Below are 19,068 nucleotides of genomic sequence, written 5' to 3'. Positions count from 1 at the left end.
GTGGGACTGAGAGAGAGCTGAGGCTGACACAGCAGTCCTGAACGCATGCAGGCTTGTTCTTCAGGGTAAGAAACTGCTTTATCAACCCAACAAGACCTATGAAGACAATAAAACAGTGGCAGTGGTGTAATTGGGTTTTTGTAGATGTGAGGGAGAGAGGGAGAAAGAGAAGGGTCAATACTGGGAGAGAGAGAGAGAGAGAGGAGGAGAGATAGAGGAGAAAAGGAGAGAGAGGCACACACCACATGGAGTTGTTGTTTTTTTTTTTTGTGTGTGTGTGTGTGTGTGTGTGTGTGTGTGTGTGTGTGTGTGTGTGTGTGTGTGTGTGTGTGTGTGTGTGTGTGTGTGTGTGTGTGTGCGCGATCCTGCCAGAGATGAATGGCGTGTTGCTGGAGCTGGAGAACAAGTGACAGGAGTTCTGTTGCCAATTTATGGCAACATATCTAACCAGCCACACGGACACTTCCCACAGTGGGTCTTAATACGGAATTTTAAAAATAAATTAGAGATGAATAACATATTACTATAATATACTCTGTGTGCCACTATTCGAACCCTGATCAACTAAAATGTTTGAGTCAAACAAACCTTTGACCTGGACTGCTACTAAAACCCAGATCAACAAAGGAGGACAATTTTTAGACAATTAGGCTTTAACTAGCACCCTCCGTGACAGTCCGTTCTAATCAGCAATGCGATCACTGTCCAAAAAAAACAGCTTACCATCAGTATGGTCAGAATCAAACCAAAGGAAACTGATTTTGCCAACTATTTGCACAAAAGCACTGTCTCAAGGGAGGAATCAGTTGTCCCAGGAATTTGTGCATCATCTGCCAACTTTCCAGATAAACACTCTGGCATTCTAAGTCTTAATCTCTAGGCAGGGGTTTGGGGAGGGGGGTTAAAACTGATCCAGAAGTGAGATACAACAATAATCAAAATATGGTGACACGGTTCTGTACAACTCCCCTTAACACTGTTTTATGGACCAAACAATCATCTTCACCATAAGGTGAAAATGTATACAGTTGATCTGAGTTCAGTTCAAGAAGCCACATTCCAGAGACAATATTGATCTGCAAGATCCGCATGGATTAAAGGCCAGTGCACAAGCACTCACACACCCGCCCAGGGGGATCAACTCTGTGGGCATGCTAAATGCTTGTTTAAGCTTGGCTTGTTCTAAATGACCACTAGGGCTGACAAGGACCAGCCCCTGCATGCCGTTCAGCCGGAGTCGTTTAGCAAGACCTTGCGAGCTGTAAGATGATCTTGAGATAAGCGCTAAAACAACAAACCTCTGGCTGAAGGCTGCACCACACAAAGGTGCTGGAAGGCATGGCTGGCATCCTGGGCAGCACAAGCACCCTGCCAAGGCGGCGAGGTTCTGAAAGGAAAACGGCAGAAAGGTCTTCCAGCCACAAATCCGCGAGCGCAGGACTCAGAGAGGCAAGGTGTCTGCAAAACACACTTCAGTATGCAGGGATATGTTCTTTGTAACAAATGGTTTAGGACTTTGAAACGGGGCTCACTCAGCACATTGACGGAAGGCAGGAAGGCATGCAGACGTTCTTGTCTTATCCCTGTCCTGCTCTGCTGCCTGGTTCCTTCAGATCGACTCCGCCCTGGGTGATTTTCCATACTCTGTCATTTCTAACACTAGCTTCAACCCATTTAGAATAGCTTGCCATGATGTCTCATAGAAGATGGCCAGACCCTCCTTTTTGATGCTCTTTTCTCTGCTTGATAGTGATGGAGATCCCAGTGCCTCTGGCTGTTCTCAGCCACTGGCTTTACCAGTGAAGCAGGTATTCCACAGGGACACATACACACGGCATTTCTGTTTGCAACACTTCCGAATTGGATGAAGTCTCCCCTTACACCTGATCTCTGATAATTTTCCAGGATCCCCTGCTGAGATTAAAATTACAAATCTGGATTTAGAAAACTGGACCTAAATCAGTACCGATTGGGGTGCAATTTTTCAGTCCACAGAGAATAGCCATGCAGCCAGCATGCTACGCTCTCAAAATGATCAGTGGCCAGACAGAAGAGGTGCAAAAAGGCTGAAATGGCCCATCGAAAATCAGACACGAGGCACAGCTTTGCAAGGCAGCATACGCTGGAGCTCCAGCTCAGATGACCTCTTAATTACAGCTCAGAGGCGCTTGACGGGAGCGGGGACATGGGAGTTCGGCTGCGCTGCAGATACTTGGTTTAGGCTTCCGTTGCCCTGCAGCTGCAGAGCGGGCCTGACGACACCCACGCTTCCGGCGGGGCGATGCGTGCAGCCGCCAGGTCTCGGCCCGGACCAGGAGGGTCGCAGTGCTGCGGGCGATATAGTGGAATTAGAATGCAGGAAGGGTGGGCTGGGTGCAGGGAGTGGAGACATCAAGAATGCATTATGCTGGCGGAAGTCCATTAGAGAGGCAATTACAGCGCAAATGGACTCTGCCAGTAATCTCCATTTCGTGCCGGCAATTGAGCGAAGACCCGCAATTAGACGTTTAGCCGCTCGGGCCTGTTGTAGCCGGGCGGTGAGAGGCATGAGCCGGCAGGGCAGCGAGGGCCCGAGTGGCATTGGGATGCGGGTGGCATCCACCTGGGGATGCCTGCTACCCAAACAGCCCAAGTCTGCTTGGTCCACCCTTTAATACCATCAATCCAATAATCACCTGTTATAAGCACCGGAATTAAAGCAGGAGTTATGGAATGTATGGGGAAAATATTATTTCAGAAGGAGAGTGTGCAGTGGAATATAAATGACAAGCCTGGGAAAAATGTTGTGCACTGTGATAAGAAAACACAAAAATAAGCCATAAAACACACACTGCCCAGCGTTGATAATTTAGCTTTGTTTCCAGCACAATTAGTTTATTACTACAGGAAATGTGTGCTGTAAACCTCGCAATGATCGCTATGGAATTTAGCCAAGATGATGAGAACACATTCTTTTTGGATGAAGTTTGCTTTGCCCTCTTCCTCCACTCCTCCTCCTCCTCCTCCTCCTCCTCCTCTTCCATTCCTCCGTAAGTCATCATCCCCTCCCCTTGGCCCCACCCCCGTGCACCTTAATCTCTTAGAAAAACACTAACTTTACATGGGAAGCATTGAGGTGGTGAATTTATCATTAATCTTGAAAACCCCAAAATTGTGGGGCAGATTACAACCGTCATTGATGAGAAGCTCAGAGAAATTAATCAAAGCCCAAACACCGTGAACTACAGCCCACCGATCTGATTATCTTCGGGCCAGCTGTTACCTGGCCTTCCACACAGAAGAATGTGTAGGACAGACTGAGCAGATCGACACCAGCAGGAAGTTCTCACTTACATGGCTACTAGTGCCCTAGAACAAGACAACCGGACCTGGCCGACTTCTGCCCTGCAGATGTTAAGTTCCGATGATCACATAAGAGATGAGAACCTCTGCTCCAGTAACTGACTGGTTTAAGATAAATCACTTTATACATTAGACTCAGTTTTACATTCATCACTCTTATCTACGTTGGCTCACAAAGCGTGCCGGGAGAGGGTGAGGGGAGTAAATAATAAATGCGTGGTGTAGCTGCAGAAAGGCCCAACCTGAAGACAAGGACATTAGCAGGCTTATCCGCATGCAGGTGCCATCCTGCCCTACAGCCATACAGAGGCAGGGCAGCTCCTCCTTCCTGCTAACCAGACGACCTCTGCCCCACCCCCACCCACTCCTGCATGTCTGTAATAACGATGACGCACTGGGAACAAGGAGCCAATAAGTCTCTCATGCTGCAAATGCAAAGAATTTACCTCGTGGCAGGGTAAATATAATAACTGCAATGACATCAAACAAGAGTGAGTGGGGCTAGGTGGAGAAGGGATGGATCGGAGGTGCTTAAGGTTGATTTACATGCTGGGACATTCCTGTCACATATACATAATTCATGCATGCATGATGGCTATGTGGTGGAATGGCCTCCTGAAGATAAGTCATTTCCCCATTCTCATCAGAGTTGGGGAACTGGCCATCGTACAAACAATCCAGACACAGTGCAGGGCAATTTACTCTTTGTAAATGCCTTAGTGCGCTTCTCAATAGGCACACAAATCAGGTTGTATAAGGCAGGGTTATGATGGCCTTATCTGGGGCAAACATGCATACATGCATGTGTGTGCACGCGCGCGCACACACACACACACACACACACACACACGTATGTACATACATATGAAATTCCATACAATCAAATATCACAGTGGAATGATGGTGGCTTTTCATACAAGCCAGGAGTCCTACCAAAGCACATTAAAATTCTCTCTCCATTATTGCATCTACATGACTGATCATAATAGGGTATAATAATTGCGCAGTCACTTCCACAAGTGTCGCAGATGCCCCTTTAGTATGTCTTCTGAAGCCCACATTATAATCCAGTGCAAATCTTAACAAGAAACAGTAAGGGAGGCATGCTAGCACTTAGCAATTGAAATGATGTGTTTCCCAAATGAGGTCCCTAAAAATAAGAGCTCCACTGGCATCAGCAAGAGGAGTTACTACAGGCTAATGGCGCCGTTATTGTCAGAACCCTCGATGAGGGCCCAGTGCGCTCTCTCTCTCTCTGGCGCCGTGGTTACGAGTCTGTGGTGCTGGCTTTCGCTGCGCTCCATGTGGCACGTCGGGCCTCGTTCTGAGGTCAGCAAGACCGATTGGCCGGAATGAGAGAGGAGTGACGTCATACTTTCACTATACGCCCGTCATCAGCTGGGTTTGGTACTCTGGAAGAGCAGAGCCGTGAGCAGGCACAGCGTGTTGGGATTCGTGCGCCACGCACCACGCGCCCGTGACCAGCATGTGACTGCAAGCGCCAGAACGAGTGGAAGCAGCGGCAGATGCTCACCTCTGGTCCACGGCCTTGGCGTTGCGCATCCAGCCGATGGTGGGAACCGGGGAGCCCTTCACTACACATGGCAGCAGCACAGTCTCTCCCACAGGCTTGGCCAGGGACACAGGGCCCAGCAGCACCTCCAATCTCTCCTCCAGCCCGGCACCTGACACGGAGCAAACCTTTGTTACTCGCTCAGGACAAACAAACAAACAAACAAAACTCCAATCAGAGCGTGGACATCTTTCCTCCAAGTATCACTGCACAGTATAATGAAATGGACCAAAGGAAAACAGTAAATGGTAAAAATAAATTACACCTTTACACAAAGATTATGAAAAATGTAAGTAAATAATATTGTTAGCATGGATCGTGGGTATTCTTAGAATTGCTATTATGATTGTTGTAGAAGTCAGTTCTCAGTTTGAGGTTGTAACATAGAAGTTCTATGCAGAGATGTCATCATTCATCCATTTCCACCCTGTGCAGGAAACTACTGAGAGTGCAGTCCCAACACGCGGAGTGTAGTGTAGTGGTGCTTCTCCATGTGCCGGTACCTGGCAGGACGTGTAGCTGGACGTCCTCGCTGGCTTTGAGCGGCCCAAGCCCCTCTATCACACAGCGGTAGGGGCCGGCGTCGGCGCTCGAGGCCTCGCTAATCACCAGTGCCCCGTTAGGCAACTGCACCAGGCGCCCGTCCATCTCCACGGCGACGCCCGCCCTCTCCCAATGGGCAAAGGGGCCCAGCTCAGCGCTCACCTCACAGTTCAGAACCTCGCTGCCCCCAGCATGCACAGACACGGCCTCTGGCTGGCCTGAGAAGCGTGGCACGCCTGGGGGCAACAGAGTGCGCTCAGCGTCAGTGCACTACAGATATAACAGCACACACAGCAGTCAGGTGGGCCCAAACACAGGCCCGTGACTCCTAAGGTGACAATGCAGTTTCATTAAGACTTTGTAGTATAACGGCACAGGAATCTTCGTACCTATACTAAAAGATCCTGCTTGTGACAACCTGTGACTGCTGTAAATTATCTGTTTTACTGGGTTAAGAAAAGGGTAAAAATGTGATGGAGAAAAAAAAAAAAAAAAAAGAGAAAAGATATAATGTTGGAAATTGTTCACCGTCATCCACACACACACACACTTGTGGGAGGTGAGGGTTGTAATGGCCACAGCTCCAGTAGCACTTCACTCTTCTGCAGCCCTGGCTCACCCTGCACTTTGGCAGCCAGAAACATGGAGAGCAGGGCAAAGAAATAGTGACATCCTAATGTTTTCATTGGCTAACTGCTTCTCTCTGCTGATTTGGGGTTGCTGTGGACCACACGATACAGAGAAATGTTTGCGTGTGTGTGTGTACATGTGTGTACGTGCCACAAGTGTATGCGCACGTGTCTCTGTGTGTGTGTGCGTGTGTGTGTGTGTGTGAGAGAGAGTGAAAGAGAAAGAGAGAAGATGGCACCAGTCCGAGAAAGAGCTGTTGACAGGTTTGCAGCTGATAGGTGGTTGCCAGATCCTCCCTGAGTACTCTGCGACAGCAGAAGGGGCCGCAGCAGGGACAGGGGCCTCTCCAAACATGCCAGTGCAGCTGGGGGCAGCTGCCTGACTAGATCACTGCACAACACAGGCCACTCAACATGGGCGCCAGAGAAATTATATGAAAACATTCTATTGCAACTATACAAACATGAATGCAGTCTAGACAACAAAGTCTAAAGCTAAAAAACAAGAAAATGCAACAAATGCAGGGTGTACTAGTGTACAGTGGTGTCAGGGAGAGCTTTAAGCCTTGGGCTGCCTGCCACCTGTGGGGAGAAACTTCTGCCTCCCAACACCACCACTCACTTGCACAGACACACGCACAAAATACACACATTTCATGAAACTTCTCTCTCATTACTGAGTTCACTAGTTGCAGATAAAATGGGGAGCTCCATTTCATGCTCAGGACAGATGAGCTGCTCTTAAAAGATTCCACTCTCTTTTATATCTATAATGGGACAAACCTTCACTCATATTAAAGCTGCACACCCAATCCTTTGGTGTCATGTGGGACAAACGCGCACACACATCCCACTTCTCTCTGCTCCGCATCACCCCCCCCCCCCAGTCCCACCTGCGGGCCCATCAGTAGAAGAGTCTGAGGCTAGCAGTGTGACACGCATATGGGAAATACCAACAGCATGCTTTCAAACACCCCCGCGCCCCCAAACCGGCCCCTCTGGGCCCCTCCCTCATTCCCATGTACTCCCCCAACTGCCTCTCCAAACCTTCCACTTCCCGTAGCCCTCCTCTCCCACTACCCTCTCTGACCCCTGCTGGCACCTCCCCCTCTCTCTCACCCCCCTCTCTGACCAACCCAACCCCCACCCCCAACCTTCCTCCCCCTACCCAGGGTCTATTCTCTGATGGCCCTCAGCAAACAGGTATTAAAAAGGCGCTTCAGTCTTACGCCCCTCCGCCATCACCCCAGGCAGTCGCAGGCGGGAACACCCACGCTCATTCCTGCTGCCCTTCACAAACACTTGCTAGAACACTGTTGCCCACTAATTCCTCAGCAGCCCACCTTGGCCTTGATCCTGGGGTTGGTGGCGTGGCCGACAACCCCGGGGGCCCTGGAGAGCAACAGAGCCCCTGTGATGCAGGCGCAGGGTGAGGGGGCATGGGCCAGGACCCCACATCCAGCTGGGCGGGAGCAAACAGAGCTGGACCTCGATTGGTGACCACACGGTCAGCCATTCATCAGCGAAACAGCGAGGACCACACCAGAACTGGCAAGAGTCCATGCACACATTGCCATGCAGGACTGTGCCCTTACAGACATATGATTCATTCAGCGATAATTTACAAAGATGACAGTTATACATACTTACCTTTTTTGAGCCTGGTGAGTGAATTTATTGGTAGCCTGCGCAGTTTTTAAACATTTGAAAGGTTTCAGTTGTAATCTGCTATGGCTTTTATTTTATATCAGTTGTTCTACAAATGTACCTTTTTCTTTAAATTTATATTCATTATTGATGAAGCAACACAAACACATGGACATGTTCCAAAATTAATTTTTACATGACCACTCTTCAACCTTTATCCCTTAGAACTGAACAGATTGTTTGTTACTGCACATTTAAAAATGGATAGGAGGTGAATGATCTCTGTTCTGATTGGCTGCCCTGTATTGTGCCTTGCTCAAAAACAGTCAGAGCTGGGTGGGGCTAAACTGCTGCGGGGTGAATAGGTGGAGATATGCAAATAGGTTGTTTTCATGACATAGAAACAGCCGTTTCAAAACGGGCAGTTTTTGCAGTTTAGATTCCATACATAGATTTTTATGGACAGGGGGAGTGAACTGTGTTTTTGAACCATTAGCAATATTTACATACTACTTCAAAATAAAGCAAGGTAATCCAGTTTTCCATGATGGGGCCCTTTAAGATCAGAAACTGCCATTCAACAAATCATTACTAAAAAGATATCCTTAGCCTCCCTAAAGCTGGTTGCACAGTGACCGCAGTGTACCATGACTCAGCTTACAGCCTGAGGAGGGTACAAACATGAAGACACTTCATTAGCTCATCCATGATCAAGTATCATTGCTAATACATTCCCAGATTAAAGACTTCAGGAGTTGGTGGCAATGATTTAGCATCTGAGTGATCCAAGATGTTATTTTAAACAAAGTGGGAAATGAGGGCAGACAAGAATGAAAGACACGTGGAAACTAAAAGAATGTGGCAATTCTGCAATACCTATAATTGCGACTGCTGGTATTTTAAAAGGCTTTACAGACAGACCTGTCAAAGAGGCCAGGAAGATCCCTCTCTCTGTGAAACACCTGCATCTGTCGTCACCTCGATCAGGCCCATGCCAATTGAGTAGCTGACCCCAATGCTGAGAGAGAGAGATGGCTTTCTGCTCTCATATGTCCATGTCTCCTACTCTTCTTATTTTTCAGCCGCATGTTTGGAAACGTGACACCGGGCTGCCACCCAGCAGAGCGAGGCGTTATGATCTCGCCACAATTGGTGGCTTGATACACACGCGCGCTCACACAAAAGAAGCTGGGCTGCAAACAAAAGCTGTCCAATGAACAGGGCCTTAACCTTATAAATGCATTTGCTACAAACCCTCCATTACAAAAAGAGAAAGCCAAAAATATCCATTAGAGAGCCGCCAATTCAGTCTCAGCAGTTAGGAGAGGTGCCATAAACCCCCAGGAAGCGGGGGGTGGAGGAAACAGAGCTCGGGCCTGAAGGACTGAAGCGGATCGCGCGAGAGGCATTCTTCTCCTGGTTAATCCTGTCCGTAATTCAGGACGAGCCCCTTGTAACGGCACGGTGTCTCTATTTAAATAAGGCTTTAATGGGCTGGCAGCGAGACCAGCGCAAGCCGCGCGAGCCGCGGCCCAAGGGACTCGAGAGGAGAGCAACCGTTAAAAAGAGCAGCTGGAACAGCGGCCATGATCGTGTTTCTTTAAGCGTGCAAAGTCACCTGTACTGTGGGAGATAAACCCGCTCCTACAGGAGTACACCTTTACAACAGTGTTGTCCTGATGGACCAGAGGTGAGAATTACAAAGTCAGAGGTCTTCTGAGTTTCTTTGGCAGTTAAGAGTGCAGGGTTTTAGCACAGAACAATTTAAAGACGATGAATTTAAAGACCGTTTAAAGACATGTAACCAAGGGAACTCAACAGGTTGGTTCCAACAGTGACAGATAGTGGCATGATCGAGCTGATAGACGTGGATCAGGCACAGCAGTGTTACTGAGACGTTTCCACTCTCAGCAGGGTTGAAAGTAGTCCACCAGCCAAAACTACCAGTGGCCCTGCACTTAGAGTCCGACTGTTGATGGACTAAGAACGGCCAAACTGAATCTGTGCATGGCAACAGATCAGTTACAGTCTCCAACTGTCCACCTGCAACTGTATAAGGAGTGTTTCTAATGAAGTAGAAAGTGATGGTCTCTTATTGATGGAGGAAAAGGCAAGTTCATTACAAAGCCCAAAAACACGAGCACCAGCACGGCAGCAGTGCAGAGGTGCTGCTTCAGCACCAGTCCTGTTTACCAGCACAGCATGCAGAGGTCAGCGTTGGGGCACAAGGGTCAGAGTAGGGCTCCTAAATCTGGAAAGATCAGTGAGAGCAATAGCTAATTAGCCAAGAGCAGTCAAGCTGATACAGTGTCATCACAGAGGGCAACCACTGCAGAGCAAAACAAAGGAACATGTGATCTTAGTGCTCAGACCATTACTGACTGTGATATGGAGAGAGAGAGAGAGAGAGAGAGAGAGAGAGAGAGAGAGAGAGAGAGAGAGACAGACACATACCTTAGACTTATACAGCTTCCCTATGAAAAGAGCTTAAAGAAAAGTGGCTGCTTTTTGAGGGGGAAGTTAGTAGAGAAGGTCTTGATATTGCAAAACACCAAAGAAACTACATTCTATTAAGAAACACCATAAAAAAAAAAACTAGATTACTTAAGAAACACTAAAAGAAACATCAGAAAAGAAATGCTTCAATAAAACTTTGAATCCTGACCAAAAATATGAGCGTTTTCGCAACAAATTAAAACAATCGAAGTAACTCCAAGAAACTGAAAGGAAAAAATCAGGAGATACGGGAAGGCTTGATGTGTTTAGGGGTACATGTTTAGAACGCTTCAACGCAACGCTAGATCACCCAGTTAAAGGCGAGATGGAAGAGACAGGAACTAGACGGATTAGGAAGAGATTAAAGCAGAGCTTGGTGAGATAAAACAACTGTTGGGAAAGCAAAGCTGGTGGGCCCAGCCTGCCACTGCAGTGCATGTGTTACCGCGTGTAGCAATACCACAGCATTTCAACCTGCAGTGAAAATAGGTTAAAAAGATTCTCTTGGATCAGGAGAGAGAAAATAAATTCTCCCATTGTTTTTCTTTCTCCCGCTCTCTCTCCATCTCCTAGCCCTTGGCGTCTTGTCTATAGACTACGGGAGGCTCCATTACTGCAGCTGCACATAATTTAAACAAGGTCTACACTAATGTAAAAAATCCCCCAGCTTCCGACTGCCTGCTGAGGGGGCACACCCTCCCACGCAGGCCTTTAATCTCTTAATTTGTGGTCTCTATCGCCACTGCCTCTCCTGCATCCCCTCCACCTGACGCTCCTCCATCTTTTACCCTCTGGCTCCTCCATCCCTTCTCCTCCATCATCCCCCCCTTTCTTACTGCAAAATCTCCTGAAGCGGACACCAATCAAGTGTGAAAGCACACCTGCAGAAACTGCAGAGAGAAGAGGAACACTGTGCAAGACAGAAAAGAAATAAGTACACAATCAGAAGCAGATTTCACTCAAACGATGTCGCAAGCATCACGTAAGAACAGTTAAGTGAACTATAAACCCCCCCCCCCCAAAAAAAAATCCATAAGTTGATGTTGGCTGTGTGTTCGTATTGCCACAGTCATTAGAGTACAAATAAACAGTAGCTCAAGTGCATTCATGAAACGTAAACAGCAACTCCATCTTCCGGTCCAGATGCTGGTATGCCGAGACAAATCTGGTGGTATCTAGTATACATAAAGTTCAGGATAGCTGCCGATAGCCCCCCCCCGGAACAACATTACCGTCTGAGATACACTGGGAATGCTGTTGCCTGGAAACCCTATGACCCTCACCACCTCCAGACAATTTCACTACCTTGAGATTCACGTGGGTTCTGCCCAGAGTCAGCGCACTCTGACATGATGCGCCGCCTGAGCATGCCGTTTAGTGACCCGCTTCTACACCCCCTCACTGCTTAACACTTGTGGGGTTGCAGTGCTAAATTAAAGCCAGATAGACGCAGTTCATTCCATTGACAACCAAGACAAGCTGATGTCAGAAATATTTCCCTTATATGATTCTCAACTATATATCTTTGTACAAAACCTGTTTGTAATAATAAACTGGACATATGACATCATTGCCTGGTACATTCCATTCATAATTATTTAACTGAATTTAGTTTTAATGATTTGAATTTCCATCAATGACATTCACTTTACACTGCCGTCTTCTTTGTGGGCTTGTACCTCCTGTACACAGGTGTGTGCACGCGCACACGCGCGCACACACACACACACACACACACACACACACACACACACCATCCTCAATTTAATGCTTCCTCAGTTCAAGGGAGACAATTTAAAGCGGAACAGTGCTGGTTCTGACAGTTGGCTAACAGGATTCTGTTCTTATGGTAATGCTCTGAGCTGCTGCTCTTCGTTCACTCCAGCAGGAAGGAGGGTGTTCCACAGTGTCCCTTCTCTCTGAGCCCCTGACTGACAGCTAGCCCACTGGCTCCCAACACCCACAGCGAATGGACACACAAATGAGCTTCTCACTCCAGACCAGGAAACAAAACAAAACAAAAAAAAAAGCTAGCTATTAAACGGGTTTGGGGGGGGGGGGGTAGTCCTTGTGGAAATACAATCCTCGAATAAAGAAAAAAAAAGAAAGAAAAATCTTTAAAAAGGAAAGACAAAAGGCATCCTGACATGGTGATAACTAACAAAAAAAAACAACTCTATCTTAATCTCCGTAAATCATAACAGTCTGGGGTGGGGGGGGGAATTATTCCAGCAACTTTGAGAGACCAAAATGAAAACACTTCTCCTGAGGGACAAAGGAAAGACCAGTAAAGTCCAGTGAGCCTGTGGGGCAGTAAGGGACTATTAGCACAACAGAGCAGCAAACTTCAACTAGGTAACCAGGTTTACCGGCCCACAGGTAATACCACTAAAACAAACACATTTAAAAGATCAGCTAAACAGGCCATTAGAAAGGTTCTCCTGTTGAGTTTCCCCGGTGCAGCCAGTCTGCAGCATGCCGTGCGCAGCTGGCAGAACCCTCATTACCAAAAACAAAAAACAAAAAAAAAACCCAGCCATCTACAGCCAAGAACAGAACAAAAAAACACGAGGAAGCATGAGCAAAAGGATGAGACTGCTCCTTTTCATGAAGAGGAAAATATTAAACAGGGCCTGAGAGTATGACCGAAAGGCTACACAGAGGAGCGGGGGGGGGGGGGGGTCATGCCCTTGGGGGCTGGGGGGTGCAACAGCTGGAGCAATCCTAAAGAAAGGAGCAGGCTGCTGAAAGACATCCAGCAACTTCCTAGATGACAGCGTTCCAAGCAGAAGCAGACAGTAGCACAGAGCATAGCTGACAAGCATTAAAGAGGAGACACAAAAGAAGAACAGAGGGTGATTGCAGCCCGGCAGAGTTAACTGTACTGCGGCAAGGCCGCTTTCCCTAAACGCCTGCCGCTTCCCATTCATCAAGCACACGGTCGTTCAGGCTGCGTTGCTGCTGAAGCAGCAGTGGAGAACTTGGTGCTAAGCTACGTGCACGGCACTGATGAAATAGAGTGGGAGAGACAGACCTGCAGATAGAGAGATTGAGACAAAGAAACAAAGAGAGTGAGAGTATGTAAGGAAGGGATGCTTGCATGTGAATAAAAAAATGCAGATTTGAAGTCAAAGAGAGAAGGATGGGACAACCCCCCCCAAACAAAGTCTACAAAAATGAGAAAGAAAGAGCCAGAAAGTCAGGAAGACAAAGAGAAAGAGAGTGAGCACGAGAGAATGTGTTTCAGAGTGTGCACAAACTCCAGGTATTTCAAGTGTTTCATTCAGAGTTCAAAGCACAGAAATCTTTCATCCAAAACTTAAAAAAGTTATAGTTCGTGTAGCTCATAGAATCAAACAGCTTCTGCAAGTGGGGGACTGAATGACAGAAAGAGTGGTGAAAGATGTGCGACTGCATGCAAGAGCGCTGAAAGGAACGCGTCTCTCATTCCTCACTGTAAAACACACCAACATAACGACAGAAGCCATTTTCATGATATGTAGTTAGGTTATGTACAATTTTGAATATCATAATAGCATTAACGTGACTTTTCTGGCAGACGTTTGACACTGTAATACATCATGCGTGTGCATGGTCGCATAAGCCAGACCTTTACTGGTCAATACGCAAGCAGAGAAGAGTGATGTCAGTGTTGCATACTGTACAGTGCTGTGATCTCGCACAAACTGGGATTCCATTCAGAATATGACATACATCATTATAAAATCTCATTAGGCAAAACAGTGACATTTTTCATCGCATATAATGTGCAGTGTTGCTCGGCTTGTTTCATCAGACACCATCAGGCCTTTCCTCTTACAGTCTCTCCCTATACCACCAAATCTGGCTCCATTTTCTATTACAATATCAGCAGGTCTTCAAATCTCCTCCTTTAAAAGACGCATCACTGTGTGCGTGTTCCGCTCACGTTCCCCCAGCTGCCCTTCTGCGGCGCGTCAATGCGCGGTTGGAGTGGCTCCCTCACACCCCGTTACGCGCTCATGGGAAGAAGGGCATATATGTGACGGACTGAACGAGAGGGGAGATCATGTTTAGCGTGGCTGCTCCATTACTGAGTGAACAGCAGTGAAAGCAGTGATCTGTTCCATGGAAACGAAGAAAAATGTTTCTAAAAGTTTAGGGCAGCATTTTAGGTATCAATATCCCTTTGTTTTGACAGTACTTTATACCCTCACCCATTAGACTTGATGTAGAATTCCCTGATTCAGAAGTATTCATAAATACCTGCCCCAAAATAACTAATGTAAAAGCTTTTCTAGCACAACTCTTAGGAGTGCTTTTCCAACCATAAATGTTCTAGGTGTGCTCCTAAAAGAAAGATGTTGACTTTTACAGTATGGAGAACACAGCCATAGAATGCACAAGTTTACCTTTTAGACCATAGCTTCACTCTATGTGACTCATATTGAGGAAAAAATTTCCAGAGTCTGTTTATGACCAAAATCACTGTATTAACTCCATCCATCCATCCATCTGTCTGTCTATCTATTTGCACTTCTGGGAAACATCTGACCTGACTTAAGAAGCAAAAAGAGACAGGCAGGCAGAGACAGAGAGCGAGACAGACAGAGAAACTCTCTCCACCATTGTCTGTAGTCTGTTTGAACATCAGAGCAAATATGAAAGGCCAAGCTGTGGCAGCATATTGGAAGCAGAGTGAATCAGATGCACCACTTTGAAGAGCTATCCCCCTTCCCTCCTTGCCTCCATCAGACTGAGCAGGGGAGACACATCTGGAGCGTCATGGGGGACGTGTCTGGAGTCCCGGGTCGCACTGCGTTTCGCTCCTCTCCTCCTACCCACACCAGGGGTGAAGGCCAGCGAGGAGACTGGCTCAAGGAAGGAGGTCTGGAACAGCCAAGCCTCTCTTTGAGCATCAAAAAACAGCCCACTTACATTTGACTCCACCCCCGCCCCTCCCCATTACCTGCCACGGTGAGACGGGCCGTCCGGCTGCTGATGGAGCCCAGGCTGTCGAGGGTGGCGGTGCACTGGTAGACGCCCTCGTCGGGCCTGTTGTGCTTGGAGTGCACCACGGCGCCGATGAACAGTGAGCCTCCGGGTAGCAGACGCCGGCGCTCGTCGGCCGCCAGGTTCAGAAACGTCCCGTCCTTCCTCCACTCCACCCGCGCCACTGCTGCCTCCCCACCTGCCACCGAGCAGTTCAGCACTGCGGGCAGGCCGCGCACAGCCAGCGTGTCCGTTGGCTCCACACTGAAGCGCAGCGGCGTGAAGGCCCTTGCCGCCGAGCCTGAGGACGCGCGCGCACACACACACACACACACACACACACACGAGGAATGAAAGTGGGACAAAGGCAGTGTGACACGGACTTGGAGGGGCGGGGGGGGGGGGGGTGTTTCTACACAGAATGATCAAAAGTAAGACTGACAATGGAAGTTCAGAAAGCACTCAAATATAAAAAATGTCAAGAAGGGCTGCAACACTGCTTTCAGATGAAACGAGAAAGAGGGAAGCACATTGCATGAGACAACACACTCCAACACGTGGCTCAAAAGCACATCTGCACTACCCATAACTGTGGGAGTACTCTTTGAAATTGCCAAATTACACTCATTTTACACTAAATAGTGAAGCCAAGGGTCGCATATTCTCTGCTGTTAAGCTAACAGTCCTTGTCCTACGTTCTTCCATGGAAAGAGAAATGGTATAATTGGAACGTGTGTGTCGCTTTGCATAATTAACTCTCAGAAACCCAAGAAGGGACACTGCTTTAGCAGTAAAATAGAAAGCTTCATATAATTATATGTTTTGGGAGAGTTTGACAAAGCATTGCACAAAATGCAGCCATTGCTTTTTATGGTAACAAAAGTTTACCACTATTTCCAACGAAATCCACATACTATAATGCACAACTCAAGTCACATACATGTAAGATTAAAGTTTGAATCTCAAAATATTCTCAAAAATACATAGACTTGTCAAGAACACTTAAAATCACTACAGTAAATCTCTTCAAAAATGAAATTCATTTAGAACACATCCTCTGCAGAGGCATCTCTGCTGTGGTCCACACTGCACTGTTTGTTTTGTACCTTACATGAGGTGTGCTGATTTCTGATAGATTTCGGAGATGCATGTTAGAACCTGCTCATCTCCCCCCTCCGTTTCAGCTACAGATTTCTAGTTCAGGAACTCCCCAGCCTGCATGCCTAGATCAATCTGCAAGATAGCGTTTAACTGATCCCACACAGACGCAGGCCAATGGCTAGCTCTTAAACAGGTCCCAGAGCAGCTGTGTGCACTGCTTCCACACATTACCCTCAGACCTTTGATGATGCACATTAAGAGGAAAACTCAACCAAAAACTAATTCTTCTGTTGTGTTCTGCAGAAAATCTGAAGAGCTTTGAAGTGTTCTCTTGCTACGTATAGCGGATATAATGACTAGTTATATTTTTGAGCATGTGTTCAGATCAGCAGAGTTAAAAATGCACTTTCCTCCAATTATTCGTCAAGACAAGAGCTGAAGGTGGAGCTACTGTGGCTTGTGCGCTGTCTGGCGTGAACAAGAAGGAGCATGTCATTTCCTCAGTAATGAGAATACAGAGAGTCTTGTTTGTTCCATTACAAAACGTTTTGCAGTAATTGTTTTTGCACCACCCCGTTGATGAACATAATTGATCTTATTATGGCCTGAAAAATGCCTGCGCCATTTCTTTCTTTCTTTTAACTCTTAGAGAACCAAGGCTGCAATAATTCAGCATTTGTTAAAAACACCAGAATTGTATTTTAATTGGTCAAAATGACAATATTTTTCTTGGACAGCACATCCTTGGGAAGATGCTGTTCGTTAAATCTGCGAACACTGATGGAATATGATAAAAGTGTAGACATTGGTGTAAGGTGCCATTTCTCTGCTAGAATATCCAGAAGATACAGGATTTGTAAGCAACTTCTTTTTACACATTCTCATAAATCATATAATCCTGGTATGGAGAACTACCTGTAAACCTCACCAAAACAGTCCCATAGAACAAAGGAAAATGGAACGCCTTGCCCCCCCAACCAAACAACAATTGGCACAGGGCCTGTGTCGTGTCACGTACTGGTCAAGGATTAATGTTTAGCTAAATGAAACTTTTTCTAACCAAGCCCACCAAAATTGGAATCCTTGTAATAAAACATGAATGCCTAAGGCTACAGAATAATATCCATTAATATATCCAGGCTACAGAATAATAGCCATATCATAATTTATGTTTGACAAAACAAGGTTTAATTTTATTACATGGAGCAAATGCTCTCATAGCACTGACAATGACAAAAAGCTCATCATGTACTACTGAATATGCTGGAGTTTGGTGAAGTAAACCCAGAATACAGCCAGAGGCCTACATACCCACCAGGACAAGCGGAGGTCAGTCTCCTCATCATTAGGCCTTGGTTATCTCCTAGACTGAGACGTTGCTAACTTAATGATTGGAGATATACGAGCCCTTAGTAAGCTTACTAAGTGTGAGGAAGCTCACGGCATCCACAGAGGGTCCCTCCACATGGCAATGCAGCAAGATAAAAGCATTCATAACAAGACCAAGAAACAGGAGACGATCCTGGGCCCAAACCACAGACAGATGAGAAGATCTGTCCGGAGGCATTTCTGATGATATGCTTGGGGTAGAACTGTTGACCCCAGAAAAGAAAAACAACATCCAGAAAATGAAGCTGTTGGTGAGGCGAGCGTAAGCTGTTAAACCCACATGCTCCAGAGAGGGGGGGGGGGGGGGGGGGGAACCTATCATTTTGCAAACAGCTTCAGCGAGCTGAACCTCACGGAGTGGGTAGGGGGGAGCAGGAGAAGGAAAAGAAGAGGGGGAATGGGGGGGGGAAGGGGGGGGGGAAAAAGAACGCAGAAAGAGTAGAAACGCCACCCCAAGCTCATTTTCGCCCAAGCCAACCCAGAGACTGCAGCCTCCGATTATACTCTTGTAATAACATTAATGCTGTTATTCTAATGAAGATGGAATAATACCAGGCCTGCAGTTCATAGCTTGGGGGGAAATTACTAGAGGTGGAGGTGGGGTCTAAATATTTGATTTAAAAATATGCAATAATGATGAGCAAGGTCATTGTCATATCTACAGTGAAAGGAAATGGGCATGTTATTTTTTATTTTTTAACAAGTAAATAAGACATCACTGATATAACAATAGGTTAATTAAAACCAATACAAGTGGTAGGGCTGTCTAAGGTCTCATGGTAATTTAGGCAAATATTTAATGAAAAATAAATAAGGCTTTAGAATTATTAGCTTAGTCCGGTTATCCATATTTAAAGTTTTACACATAAAGTGTGCAAACTTTGCTAAGAAATGAAAATGAAATAAACAAGGGGGGGGGGGGGGTGTGTGTAAAGGTATCCCCCTCCCCCGCCTGCCTTCTTCAAGTACACAGCAGCCAGTCAGTCCGCACTCCTCCTTTCACTGAAACAATCGCTGTCCTCGCTGCCTTTCAAGGATTACTCGCTTCTGTTCCGCACGAAGACATTCCTACAGGAACTGCGTTCAGGCCACTTCCTCCCCATTTCTACGCCCAGAGAGAGCGAGAATGCAGAGCCTCTAATGATCATGAAAGGCCCATTCTGAAAGAGGAGAGATGCCTGAGGTTTTGGTTATTGGCTGAATCATGCGAGACCAGTGTTGGCTTCAGTCCTACGCTAGCTAGCACAGCTTCAGGGCATACAGGTGGCCAATTATAAATCAGCAGGTTAAAAATGTGTCCTCGGGCAAGTGGGAGACAGCTTAACCTGATGCATGCAATGGTCATAATTACACAAACGTGCAATGCAAATTAACAAA

At 46.8% G+C, this 19,068-nt stretch overlaps 1 protein-coding gene across 17 annotated transcripts in view; it reads right to left on the bottom strand.

Moving 5' to 3' along the window:
- The window catches only part of neo1b (neogenin 1b), a 69,959-nt gene that overhangs the window by 28,628 nt on the left and 22,263 nt on the right, over positions 1-19,068 (bottom strand). For all 17 annotated transcript variants that reach the window (XM_081712282.1, XM_081712278.1, XM_081712288.1 and 14 more), the window contains exons 2-4: positions 15,179-15,502; positions 5,419-5,694; positions 4,877-5,027 (exon numbers count right to left, since the gene is read on the bottom strand). In XM_081712282.1, coding sequence (XP_081568408.1) covers positions 4,877-5,027; positions 5,419-5,694; positions 15,179-15,502 — 751 coding nt within the window. The remainder of the gene's footprint in view (positions 1-4,876; positions 5,028-5,418; positions 5,695-15,178; positions 15,503-19,068) is intronic.

This window comes from Electrophorus electricus, chromosome 4 (genome assembly GCF_041902795.1).
Source record: "Electrophorus electricus isolate QZ-2024a chromosome 4, ASM4190279v1, whole genome shotgun sequence".
Taxonomy (NCBI): Eukaryota; Metazoa; Chordata; class Actinopteri; order Gymnotiformes; family Gymnotidae; genus Electrophorus; species Electrophorus electricus.
This window is presented reverse-complemented; position numbering and strand designations above follow the sequence as displayed.